This window comes from Argentina anserina, chromosome 7 (genome assembly GCF_933775445.1).
Source record: "Argentina anserina chromosome 7, drPotAnse1.1, whole genome shotgun sequence".
Classification (NCBI taxonomy): domain Eukaryota; kingdom Viridiplantae; phylum Streptophyta; class Magnoliopsida; order Rosales; family Rosaceae; genus Argentina; species Argentina anserina.
In genome coordinates this window covers 15,048,909-15,062,659 of record NC_065878.1, presented here as the reverse complement: position 1 = coordinate 15,062,659, position 13,751 = coordinate 15,048,909, and the positions used below count along the sequence as shown (strand labels likewise).

The following is a 13,751-nucleotide window of genomic DNA, read 5'->3' as shown; positions in this document are numbered from 1 at the left end:
TGATTAGTGCCATAATCATGGAGTACAAAGAACAACGTATACAACGTTCATTACATGCTTCTCAAACATAGTCTTGGGCTAATGATTAATCATTAATCTAGCCACACATCCTTAGATCATCCATGCTATACTTAGCCAAACTTAGATCTTAGGAAACAAGATTGCATAACAACTCAAAACAAGAGTTTGCAATGAAAATCAGATTCTCGGGTAGAAGGACCTTCACTCACTTAAACGGCCATAACTTCTTCGTCGAAATAGGTATCAGCGAACCGTAAAATGTTCTGAAAAGTAGACACCCGTGGCTTTCCAGTGACATAAGGTTCACAACCTCATCCGATCGGAGCAGTTCATAATGCTCTGTCGAAGTTGACTGACTTGCAAATTTTCGGACAGGACTGTCCTACTTTGCTAAAACGGTAATAACTCACTCAATGTGATAGCTATGAACGAATGGTTGGTGTCCTTGGAAAGTAGACACATAGAACTTTCGAACGGTACCAATTTCACCATATTTCATCGAGCGAGCTGTCCTGTAGGTCTCGTTGAATTTGACCTACGAAACTGGACAGATTCTGATTTGTCATATTTAATGTGTCTTTCGCGAATAGAATGGGGGAATTGACCAATGAAGGACTGATTTTGGTCCAAGATGGAACCGTACGCATCCTCTGCGCTACCAGTGTCGACTGCTACACCAAGGCATACGTTGATGTTGCTGGAGCTGCTGGCGGCGTTGGTGTGGATAGGATTTGTGTTGGTTCACTAAGTGTAGAACTAAACCCATGCCAAAGAAGCAATGCAAGTCCAATGACAATGCATAGGCGCATAGTTAATCACGTCATAATGAAAGCAATAGTGTCCCAACAACACTAGCATGCATGAATGTATAGCTCATTGAATCTCTTCATCATCTATACTTAGACGGAATAGAGAATCAAGAATTAGCTTCATATGAACACATATGGGTATGAGTTCTTGCAACCGATTGTACTACGTTCTCTCGAACGTCGCAATCTGATTACATAAGCTCTCCGTGGTCTGGAGGCATTTAAAGTCCCTCGGGCACTCTCATATCTGCGTTAAGATCCCTTTACAGATATTCTATGACCACTATCATATGCTGCAAATCAGTTTTCATGGACACTACTACTGATCAAGTAGCGGAAAGCAATTATGTCCACAACGAGAGAATATAACTCATCGTACTCAATACTAGGATAATGAGACAATCTTTGCGCCATAAGTCCTGCATATATTGCATGACTTCATCTTTCTCATTACACTTACGAACAACGACTAACATAACAAGTCTAGTTCAGCCTGTATTGATTCTTTCCACTTCGGTCAAGTTGTTCATCGTTGATGCTTTACAACGGAATAAGAGCATAAGCGAATACATCATCAATCATGGGAGATCAATACATTAAACACACGCGCGCTGTATACGATCAATTCGTGAGATTTCTATTCTTCTCTAACATCAACAAAATGAGTCTGTAGCGTCCCACAGAAACTTAGTTGATACACATGTTTAGAGGATATCTCTTGATGATGGGCGATACTTGTGCCTACGCACTTCGCTTCTTTCTGGTTTTGATTCTAGAGAATAATGGTCTCCCCCTCATCTAGGCAGGAGCCAAGACCGAAGCTATGACCCTTACTAGTCCATCTTTGCGTTTGCCGCCCTTGTTTTGTGGTGCAATGCCACGGACGCCGACAACACCACAGCGTACGATGGTGCCATCGCCGGCTTCCTTCCCACTGTCAGGGATGGTGCCAACGGTGCTAGGACCAGGTCATATGAAATTCTCTCATATTCTGAGAGTTCCAACCTTACCGGCACATCACAACATTTATGTGCGATCTCGTCACTTTCGCAATATCGGTAAAGTCATTGAGCATCGAATCTTTGACTTTCTGGAAGTCGATAATGCGTTGCACATTTGCTCATTTTGAGTAGTGCGGGATCTTAATGAGACATAGTGCCACACCACGTCAATTCCTGGCGTTAAAAACCAGAATGGGAGCATTCCATATCTCCCCCTCACGACGGGAAGTATGTCTCATCAAAGTGACCGTCTGCTAATATCGCAGGATAGAGATCAACGGTTGTAGATTGGAAATAGCGGACAAGTGTTGGTGATTCATAAATCATAACCAACCAGAATACTTAATCGTTTCAAGTAGACCCATTGAGATAACTACAATAGAGGCACATAAACAACTTTAACCAAATAGGCGTTTAAGGAAAAGAACGTTGGGATCGTATCCAGTAACCATCTGGTACGCACTAAACGCTTGGCAAGTTGTGGGTCTAAAACGAATAAGTGTCGCTGCATGCAAAAATCGGCAGGTTAGTACCCATAACCAAGTCCGAGCTCTGCTAGATCGTGCAGTGAATGAACATGAGGAATACTATGTTCAACGACGATCCCAGTAGATATGCAAAACGAAATCATCAAAGTCGTGGAGGTGAACTCTCCAACGGTATCCAATCAAATAGATTTGAGAGGATGGGAAGGGTGGTGAGCCCTTAGTATGATGATCATAGCTAAAAACTTTAGCGAATGCAGCGTTTCTTGTGGAAAGCAAAGCAACGTGTGACCAACGCGTCGATGCTCTTAACCTATACCATAAAAATACCGAAAAATGTCTGTATTCGGTTGGATAGGGTCCACTAATGTCACCTTAAATACTTTGTAAGAATGGAATGTTCTCGGTTGGAGCCTTAGCAAATAAGGACTTCCTTGAAATCTAGCAAAAGAACAAGCTTTGCAAAATGAGCGATTGGCATCAGAGATTGTCATGGAGGCATTAGAAGACACGGGAGGCATTAGAAGACACGGGAGGCATCACAAGCTCCTGTGAAGGCAGGCTCGGCCTCACCGTGCATGGCACGGATAGGCTCGGCCTCACCGTGTGGAGCATGGGTGAGGTGGTCCTCCAATCGCTTCGTGAACATGAAAAATAGATGATAATGTGAATATCAAAGAACTCGAATCATCATATCTTGTTCAAAATGACCAAAAAACGATCATGTCAAAACCGAGAAGACAGTAAAACCGAACCCATGATTCAAAGAATCTTGAGTTACATAAAGCTACTGTTGCAGCCTGCAGGCAAGCAAAACGATGTCTGCAGGCTAACAAAGCTACTGTCGAAGCTTGAAAAAGATACTGTCAATGAAATCTGACAGATTTATTCCTCTCCATTCTTAACACAAATATCAAGATGAAAATCCATCATTGGCATGTATGGCCTTTAAAACTTAGCAAGGCACGAAGATATACAACACAATCTCCGCACGAGATCCGTAAAACAACTACCTGCGCCGTAGGACAGTGTGGGTGGTTACGCAATTAGCAAGACACTCGATTTCACGGCGGGACATTCTCAAAATGAAGATTAAGAGAGTCAACGACGCGGTGAACTTTTCTACACAATACGCCGTAGGATATTGTAAGAGAGGGGATTGAAACAAATGGCAATCCCATCGAATGTATCACATGGAAATAGAACTACATTCTTCAACTCAAGAGTTGGAAAAACATGGTATTAGAGCAGTTGAATACCAAACAATTTTGGTGGTAAAAACCATCCAATTGGTGCGGGTGGTCACCAATAATAAAAAAATCATTTGAGCTATGAAACGACTTGGAGAAAACCGGAAAATTAACCGGAAAACCATGTCAAATTAACTCAAAACCGGGTGAATTTTGGACTGGGAAAACGTGACAGCAAGAACTGCTGAAATATGCGGCAAACATGATGAGAAACGACGGAAAAAAAAAATGTCGGAAGCCGGCGGCACCGATTGCCGGAAATCCGGCCGGCAGTGGCCGGACCTGGCCGGTATGGAGGCCATAACTTCAGGTCCGACAGGGAACGCGGTCCGGAACCGGATGGAGGTGCCGGAAACACCGGAATATGGCCGGAAGGCGGCGAATACGCCGGTAAAATGTCAAAAAACGTTCCGGAAACGCCGGAAGAGTAACCGGGAAAAACGACGTCAATTTTGACGTTCCGAGGTCCGTTTTCCAAATTTCAAAGTCCAAAATCACAATGTAGTGCTATTGGGATCCCATGTAACCCAAAAGCGGCTAATTTAAAAACCACGTGAGTTGCAACGTTGACCATGTATGCTAAGCCAAGGCAAATAAAATTCTCACGAGTCCATGAAAGACGAGAAATTTTATAGAATATGCCAATATTTAATACAACACAAACAAGCTTCCAATTCCAATAGACGACTTAAGCTAAAGTCGAGCAATAATCATGGCAATGCCAACGTTATACTTGAAAAATAGTAAGCAGAAGACATAGTCAAAATAGATTGACTAATCAAAAGTCTGTAGCAACAAAATCTTGCATATCGGATTGGGCGGAGCCTTAGCCTGAGGCTCAAAAATGTGCTTACTTGAGAATGGAAGAATGTTACGTTTCCATCTCCAAAATTCCCTCAAGAAATAGATACAGGTGCCAAAAATGACATGCGTTTCTTGGATGTGGAGTATGCATCAAGGTCAATTCTGATAATACAACGTCATAGACGTTCATTAAATCACTTTTAAGTGTGTCCCATAGAATTCGTTATTTTTGTGATCTTTTTGTCAGCAAATAGTGCTGCATCAGAGTAATGAATCAACTCAAATAAATGAGTACGTAGTTGAGATTATCGTTTATAGACATGAGTTTAAGAAACTCAAACATTCAAATAACAGTCGCGATGGCGACGCATCCATAAGAAACGAGAGTTGTATAGGTTTCGAATAATCGAAACTATTCAAGTATGTAACCGGAATTAGAAGGGTTGTGATGTATATGGTCACAAAATAATCGATGCATATCGGCGATTCTCATGATCGCACCCAAAACAGCGGTGCACTCAGGCGACCACATGAAATCGATATCTTCCTTTTTAAATAATAACGTGACTCCCCCAGGACCGTCACACGAAAAACGTCGACCAAGAGGGGAATCATATCCCTCTTTGGTCTCATCGGCGTTATAAGAAAGGCCGGAAAAGAAGACATGAAAAAGGCTAATAGCGCCCGATAATTTATATATATATCTTCAAAAGCAGCAACTTTAAGAAAAACATACTTGTTGGTCTGCCAAATAGACCACATATAAGTAAATTGCTCTGCAAATCGATCGTCATGTATGAAGTTGCTTGTTGAATTCCTTTTCGATATTCGTCCGATGACATAAAAATCTTGGGAGGATACGATCAAAATCATATGTAGATGACAAAAATATCGTCCATGTCGGCATGAATGTCATCACCATAGTACGACGAGTGATCACTTTTCCTATGCAAGCACGTGAAACATAGTTAGAAAACGAAAACGTGCAAATAAACGATTTAATAAGCAATAGGAAAATAAAAAGGAAAAAAGAGAAATAGTTTAAAGGCCCAAAAGGGTAGAGAAGACGGGAGTAGCTTCTCTTGAGCGAAGAGTTTGCTTGTGCAGTTCGCGTTCATTGCGTATATATGCGGGAGGAGCAATTTTGAATCTTCTGATGCGGGGTTTTTCGGGGCAAAAAGATGTTTTTGCGGAGCGAATGCGGAGGATACCCTGCGGGGCTGCGTGCAGGGGCAACAGGGGGGGTCGCAGGGGCAGCAGGGGGGGTCGCAGGGGCTGCAGGGCAGCAGGGGCCGCATGGCAGAATCTGCGTGCGGGACTGGCTGCGTGCGGCTGCGATGCGGGGGCAGCAGGGCTGCGTTACGGAGGCTGCAGGGCAGGGCTGCGGGGGCAGCATGCAGGGGCTGCGCGCGAGGCTGGGGGGGGCAGCATGCAGGGGCTGCGCGCGGGGCTGTAGAGGTAGCAGCGGGGGGGGGCTGCAGCGACGGCGAGCAGGGGATGCGCCGACGAGGAACGTCGACGGGAATATGTCGGAGGCCGGAGACGACGGTGGCCGGCGGTGGAGAAGAGAAAAAATTTCTAGGGCTCTAAAAGTTCAGGGTTTTAGAGCAACGTGCTGATAACGTGTTTCAGGATGAAATAATTGTGTATTATTAAATGATATGGGGACCTATATATAAGCATTACAAAACCACAATCCCGTAAGATTCGGAGTCTTAATCTATTACGGAGATGCTAATCTATCTCCTAACATGAAACCTATTATGCTAAGACACACACAAGGGTAGAATATTAATTCTCCCGGAACACAATCATAATTTTTTGTAACACAGTAGATAATTAATCAAACAACCATTTCTCAAATTTTCATTCAAAATTACCATGTAAAGGTTAATATGAAACAGGACAGATCACTGTTTAAACAATCACAATAAAAGGACACTTAATGGGGCATAACATGTCATGTATTATTATTACTCTGTATCAGACTTTCAGTGACTAAAATGTAGAAATTTCATAGAAGCACCAAAACATCATGCTCACAATCAAAGTATAACAAGCATGAAACTGATGAAAGTAACATACACCATAGTTGGAGCACCAAGACAACTCATGTACAAGGCACGGTTGAAAGACAAAGTTGTCAGAATAAACGTATTGCTAAGGTGATGTTTGAAAAGCTTCCCACGATAATGTAGACATAAAGCCTAAGTTTCAAAACTAAACCAGAAATATAGTCAACCAACAAAGCCAAACGCTTGGAGCGTAATGGGAAGCTCAACTACTAAACCTAGAGCTTTTAGGGCACAACAGAACACACTTTCTACGACCTCTTGTTTTTCAGCACAGTTTCGCGAACCTTTGTCAACACCTTGGCATCAAACACTCCATACTGCTTTTTCATCTCAATTGTTGCCTTCTCTGCAAGTGGGTCAACCTTGTGTTCATACTTCTCATACAGAACAGGCACGGTGTGCAGCAGAACAAAAGCTGTTTATCAAAAACAAAAATGATCAGAAAGCAATACTAAATTAAGGCACTATATACATATATATATAAGGTATGCACACATGATATTTCAGAGAACTTACTTATGTAAAACAAGGTCAAGAAATTGCACCAACTCCCAATAATGGAAAGAACCCACAAGCCAGCAATAACCTGAAATGAGTATAACATTATAACCACAAACAGATAACCACACTTATCAGTGAACTGCACAAAATAATTTCCAACATTAGGATTATTTCATACATTAGGTTCTTCCAAGTACAAGTCAGTATTAACCCACATTACCAATGATGGCTAACAATGCATGCGGCAATGGATGCATAATGGAAGAGCGAAAGCGGTGACTAAAGAGTAGCAGAGATCAATATACACGTACCATCAGGAATTTCTTCAACTCCTTTCCAGATGCAATATTATGAATGAGTGCAAATGCCCAGTTGAGCTGATGCCTCAGGTCAGAAGCAACCTGCAGGAATGGCTCCTCAGGAAGTTTAACTTCTGGCATGCTTGGTGGACTCCTGCAAAAGTCAAGCAGATGCATAAGAATCGTCACAGAATCACACGAACGGAAATCTCAAGCACTCGATATACCCACAAAACTTCAAAACCGAGTATCAAAACCCTACTTGTAGATAATAGTATGGGCATTGGACCACAGGAACAAGACTGCTAGAACACCAATCAAAATGTGGCAGATAAGCGCAAGCAAATGGTACTCAACCAACTCAAACAGAACCCAAATGGCAGTAGCTCCTCCGAGAACCCCGGCCGAAACCTTCTTGTTCCTCCACAAGAACACATCAGCAGCTGCCACATTCAATAATCCAAAACACAAATTAATCCCCCAAGTTTAACACCTCATTTCTCCAACTCATAGTTATCGAAAATCACTAAGATCCATACATTCACGAAACAATTAACTAAATTAACCGATCCTAGCCGATCGTAAACCGTAATCATATTCTACCTCCTAATACATAAACCGATTCGAATCACTTCATAATCTTAGCTTCACTGAAATCGAGCTTAATATATATAAAGCTATATAGATCGCAACAACCTAATCACAGATCAACCTACAAAAGCTTCGAAACACCACAAAATATCTCATACTCCAAAAACCCTAACTTACCGAAGCTATAAACCACCAGTGCCTATATCAACTTCATAGTAGAAACAGTAAAAAGTAAAAAAAAAAAAGTAAAAACAGCTTACGCTTTCCACCGCCTAAGACATGGTGAACAGGGCGCTCTCTTCCGAAGAGGCGGAAGACCTTCTCCTTGACCGTCTCCTCCTCCGCCGGAGTGACCTTCTCCGTCTCGGAGTCCGATGAAGACGAACTCGACGACTCGTGATGGATCTTCTCGCTGATCTTCTCCATCAGCGACTGCTCAGCCTTGGCGTCGGCGCTCTCACCGTGCTCGGCCATAGCTCCGATCTGAGATCCGAAAACTTCGAAAAGGTTTCAGTGAACTTTCTGGAAACCGGAGCAAAATAGCAGTAGGGTTTTCGTGAGTGAGATAATAAGAGAGGGGGATATATAAGGGTGCGAGACACGGGATCAGATCTGGGCCGTTCATTTGGTTAGGGTTATCCGGAGCTGAGGCTCGTGTCCCGGGCGGGTGGCTCGGGTAGGATTTGAAAGATTGGAAAAGTCACCGACTTTGGTTAAGAAAGGTTTGGGAACCACGTGGCGGGGAGGCATGGAGGCATGAGTGGTTTGGCGGTCTCTGTGTGACTTTACGTTGTGGTGGGGTCCACGGTTATTACCGGGCTCCACGTTAGGAGGGAGGAGAGGCCAGGGATCCAGCTGGGGGGTTGCTTTGTGCTTCCCACATTTGGTATGAGGTAAATAATTTGTTGATGGGATTTCCGTATCGATTTAGTAAGTTTTTTACCTTTCTATTTTGGACAAACTTCTAAGTAAGAAAGAACCGAAATTCTTACCTACTGACTACAGGTTTCAAAAGTTTTCCATCTACTGCCACTCATTTCAGAACTAAATTCTTGTCCATATTCTCCGTTGTTGTGTCGTAAATGTCGGAAATTACGACCATAGATGAGTCAACACGTGTTGTTAGAAAAACTGGTTGGATTTGGCAATCCGATTTATCGGAGAGTAAGTAAAATAATGACACCTTATAAGAATCTAAATCTAGTTACGTGTCGAATTTAAGATAAATTCATAATAACATCAAATAATAGTATCGACAAAGTTCTCTTAGATGAGAGAAAAATAGAGAAATTTGTTACATCGGTTGTAAGTATAAATATACCATGATATTCAAATTGAAAAGACATGTCTTTTTTTTCTCTGTTCTTTCTACACAATGAAAAATACAGCTGTTGTCAATTGTCTCCGCTCTTATACTGTAGTGAATTTTAACTGTCTTACCGATGTTTTTGAACCTTTAGAATCTTGATGGTGTGGCCCGGACCAAAAACCAAAAGAATCTTCAATAGTGGGCCTGCCAGAATACGTCAGATATTGATCAAGCTGAGAGAAATGTACAACGACTCTGACAATTTGAGTCACCATCAACATGCCAAAGCCTACCCTAGAATGATAACCACTTCATCAATTTTATTTTTCTCAATAATACCTACCTTTCCAATGAAGCTTTCTATTTCTTTAGAAAAAAGATATAGTTATTTACTTATCTTGAATCTTTGATCAGGCATGATTCAACATTACACTCTCCTTTTTAATTTGGAGATGGTAACATCACACTCATCCTTCCTGAGTTATAATTTAATTAACAATTTGTGATTCAAGATTTCTTTTAAGAATGATATCTATAATTTCGATAGTTTATTCTTTCAATTGAATCCATGTAAAATAACTGCTTAACAACATAAGTTTTCTTCCTCATCTAAACCCAGCTCGAGTTTGCGAATTGGAGACGGTAAATGCTCCGATGTTTGTTTAGAGGAGAAGGAAAATTAATTGTTTCCGACTTTCGAATAAGTTGTTGTTGTATAATCGCAGTTAGTGTGTGATAAATGGTCCTTTTAAGAGAGACTTAACTAAAGAGTAAAGAGGATGTGTTACATTGGAGTAAAGTGGACCTCTAAAACAGCCATCGTAACAGATACACGAGGAGGGTAGGAAGGTAAGGTCTATGGAACCCGTGCAAACTACCGAACATTTTTCAGAAAACAATGTCCAAAGTCGGACAAGTGGAAATTATCAATGAACTTCCAAATTCCAATTCTCAGCAAAACATTTACAATTTCATGATGATGTACTGCTGCACATATACCCCAATTTCAGTGTCTTTTTCTTCACCTTAAAATTATTAGTGGACCAAATAGGAAGGGGGACACAATGAAAACTAATAAGCAAGTACCTCCACCCATTGATATTGGCTTGGGGGCTACTCCTCTACTTTCTGGTGGGAATGGGGTTCCCTGTCCCAATATAATCCTTATTGCATTCATAAGCAGAAAAGGAAGAAGAAGATGGAATTCTGATAAATTTTCTCTTCTAAATTCTAACTGAAATGACAAAGTAACTATAAACTCGTGTAGAAATAATGGTGGCATAAGTACGTGATTACCGGAACGGTCTAGGAGGCTTTTCTAGCACAGCAGAAAAGAAAACCTCTTTGTCATCATCTTTGTCAATCTTTGGAACAACAACCCATTTGTGCTTTTTGTATCTCAGCATCTTCAGGGACTCCAAATAGTCATTCAAATCTTCCTTCACACAGAAGAAGCTATCAATCCATAGCAAACCCCCAGGCCTCAAGACTCTATCCCAATCATACAGAACAAAGTCTAGCAGCACAAAATCAATCCAGCCATCAAGAAACCTTGTGGTGTGGATCAAATCCAGAGTGTTGTCGAAAAATGGCAGCCTTTGATTGATTGTCAAGTAAAGAGGGACGAGTCCACGAAGAGCTATCATTTCATTGAAAGGTGCCCCAAGATTGATGATTGCCGAGACAATGGTGACATTGAACTCCCTCATCCTAGCTGCAAAAGTCCCGGTGCCTACGCTAAAATCAAGTCCGATTCTGATCTCCCCCGGCTTGATTTGAAGCACTTCAGGAATGAGAAAATCTGCAGTCAGATTCATACTTGAATCTACATTTACATGTTGCATCCATCTAGGCATTTCATGATGTGACAGATTGAAGCAATCTGCACATTTGAAGAACCCTTTGGGAGCGGAATTGCTTGCAAGGCAAGTAAAGTTCTTGCAGCGATACTGACTCCACCGGACATTTCTGTTGTCCGGGAGCTTCCACAAGGACTCATGAATTGGGAATGGCTTGCTGTATATCTTCGGGGCTACAGAGAAGCACCTCCTCCTTGGAAGTGGATCACATCCATGAACCATGAGCTTCTGAGCTAGCTTCCAATCGTCATTGCAGATATCTCCAATGTCATAGTTCATGTATTCTTCTAGCTCTTTCTTCATAGCAAAGCAAGCATGGCCAATGCTAGTGAAAGTGCCATTAGCTCCCATGAAATTCTGCTTCCCCAATCTGTTTGGCTTGATCTTGACATACTTCCGGATCTCTTCTATCAGAAAATCGTCTGCAGGCTCATCGGACTGTTGCTTTGGTTTTAGCAGAGGATGGATATCCTTGACATCATTGCTCGAGTTCTGAGTCGTCCCTTCATTCTGCACCAGAGTTTCATCCACCGACTCAATTAGCCCCAAAATATCAGCAAGAAAAGAACTGTGCTTCAACAAATGACCAGACGATGACGCATCTGTTGTTGAATCTCTGAAGTTGTTAAGTTCCTGTTTGAGTTTCTGAATCACAGTTTCAAGAGTCACTTTTACATGACTGTCAATCCTGCTTTGACTATCAGTATTTACATAATTGCAGATAGTATCAGTAACATGAAATGATTTGAGAGAGTAGAATTTGGATGATAAGGTAAAAATAGAGATGAGAACAACAAAACTACCCAACATAAAAATTGACCTATGTACACCTCTCCATGTTCCCAACTTCATAACAACGCTTGGTTTCCTCATTTCTATCAATGACATGAAAAGCTGAAAAGCATCTTAAGAAAGAACATCATTTTCAGCAACTCAAATCTGAAATCAGATGCAGCGATTTTAAGGGTAACAGCTTATTCTAATAGTTAACTGAAGCTTGAAGCTGTTGCCTGGCATTGATCTATTTTAATATTCTCAGAGGCATGGAGATTGGTACCTTTAAGATCAGAGTCCAAAGGCACCATTTGTTTTATCTGATCGAAGAGATAATTGGGCGGATTTCCTGAGCACTCTACCAAAAGCTAATCGAAGTGATTGATTAAGAATCTGGGGATCAGAGTGTACTGAATATATAATCCTTGTTTATAGCTTAAAACCCTTTTTCCTATGCCACCATTGGAGCAAAAGTGGGAGGCAAAATTCAAATCCAAGCCCTCGCCAAAAAAAAATTCAAATCCAAGCAACTACAGCTTCCTTCATAATCACTTCATTAAAATTGGGATACAATAACAGAGGATGAACTAGTCAATGGAAAATACAGTTGCAAACAGTTCAATTATTTCATGGTCTTTGATTAGACTTCTGGTCACTCATTCTTATACTGTTGTGTAAATCAGAGACAAGTATAGAGGATTAGCGGCGACACTGAAAAAGCACGTGCCTCACTTCATTACTACTCTCAGTGCTTTGATTGACTATCTGTCTTTCTAAAGTCTTCCAATTTCAGAAATCGGAAGCATGAACAGCTTGTAGCTATATAAAGTTTGGCAGCTAGCTGAAGTTGCAGACTAGATTAATTATGGGGAAGCAGAAGCAGCAGTGAAGCACAAGGCCAAAACCACAATCAGAAAATCATTGCACAAAACCCAGTTGCAGATCACTGTTATATCAACTTCTAAACCTGAATTTTCAGAACTTGGTACAAGGTCAAAACTAACAAGCAAGAATGACCAAGTCGAAGCTAAAGCTTGTTCATTTGAGCTGAAGATGAATCCTTTGAGTGAATTCAAGGTCCTAAAATGAAAAAATCATTAGAATTGGTACAAATAAAGCTTGGAGTCTAAGAAACCCAAAAGCTTTACCATCACAAAATGAAGGGTAAAACTATGATACAACAAAACAAACTCTTAAATCCTCACCCCCTACAAATTTACAATCCACTCCAATTCTCCAAATCTAACACAGACCCAAAACTAAGAATCAAAAACCCATAAAAACCCACTAACCAAAACAAAACAAAAACCCATCACCTCCTCCACCTCCGATCGGCGGCGTACTGGCTGAGCGGCACCACCTCCTGCAGCGGCGTCGACAGTGGCGTCGGCAGCGGCGAGTTGCGGCAGACGGGGCAGGAGCCGTTGAGCTTGAGCCACGCGTCGAGACACAACAGGTGGAAGTGGTGGCGGCACTCGGGCATCATCCTTAACATCTCGAACTCGCGATACTCGCAGAGGCAGATGGAACACGTGGACGCATCGCCACCGCCGAGAGCTTTGGAGAACGGGAATTTCGGGTAGGAGTTGATGACGTTGTGGTGGAGCCCCGCCACGGAGTTTTCGGGGTTCTCGAGGTCGTCGCCCTCGGCGACGAAGATGATGCTGGGGAGGATGACTCCCTCGGAGCTGTTGGGGTTTCGTTGGGTTTGTCGGGTTCGGGTTTGGGCTTGGGCCTGGGAGCGGCGGGAGACGCGGCAGCAGATGTAGGAGGCGAGGAGGAGGGTGGAGAGAAGGACGAGGAAGCCGAGGGCGATGGCTATGGCGTAGCCGAGGCCGAGGGTAGTGAGGTAATTTGAGGAGGGAGGTGGAGGGGACATTGGAGGAGGAGGAGGAGGTGGAGGGTTGGGAGGGTTTTAGCCATTGGAGGTTGTTTTGAGAGAGAAAGTTGTTGGGTGCTTCCAGCTGCTGCAT

At 42.3% G+C, this 13,751-nt stretch overlaps 3 protein-coding genes across 3 annotated transcripts; all 3 read right to left on the bottom strand.

The window, feature by feature from the left end:
* Positions 1–6,316: 6,316 nt before the first annotated feature.
* LOC126803970 (reticulon-like protein B5) lies at positions 6,317–8,392 on the bottom strand. Its single transcript, XM_050531711.1, has 5 exons — positions 8,097–8,392; positions 7,508–7,688; positions 7,258–7,399; positions 6,962–7,031; positions 6,317–6,860 (listed from the first exon to the last, which is right to left on the bottom strand). The coding sequence occupies exons 1-5, from the start codon at positions 8,308–8,310 to the stop codon at positions 6,694–6,696; spliced, it is 774 nt and encodes a 257-aa protein (XP_050387668.1). The 5' UTR covers positions 8,311–8,392; the 3' UTR covers positions 6,317–6,693.
* A 2,045-nt stretch (positions 8,393–10,437) lies between these two features.
* Positions 10,438–11,892, bottom strand: LOC126803650 (probable methyltransferase At1g29790). Its single transcript, XM_050531421.1, has one exon. The coding sequence runs from the start codon at positions 11,890–11,892 to the stop codon at positions 10,438–10,440; it is 1,455 nt and encodes a 484-aa protein (XP_050387378.1).
* Positions 11,893–12,673: 781 nt separating this feature from the next.
* Positions 12,674–13,751, bottom strand: LOC126803977 (RING-H2 finger protein ATL68-like). Its single transcript, XM_050531717.1, is given in 3 exon segments — positions 12,674–13,644; positions 13,647–13,715; positions 13,718–13,751. Coding segments are annotated over 3 exon segments (657 nt in total). The 3' UTR covers positions 12,674–13,090.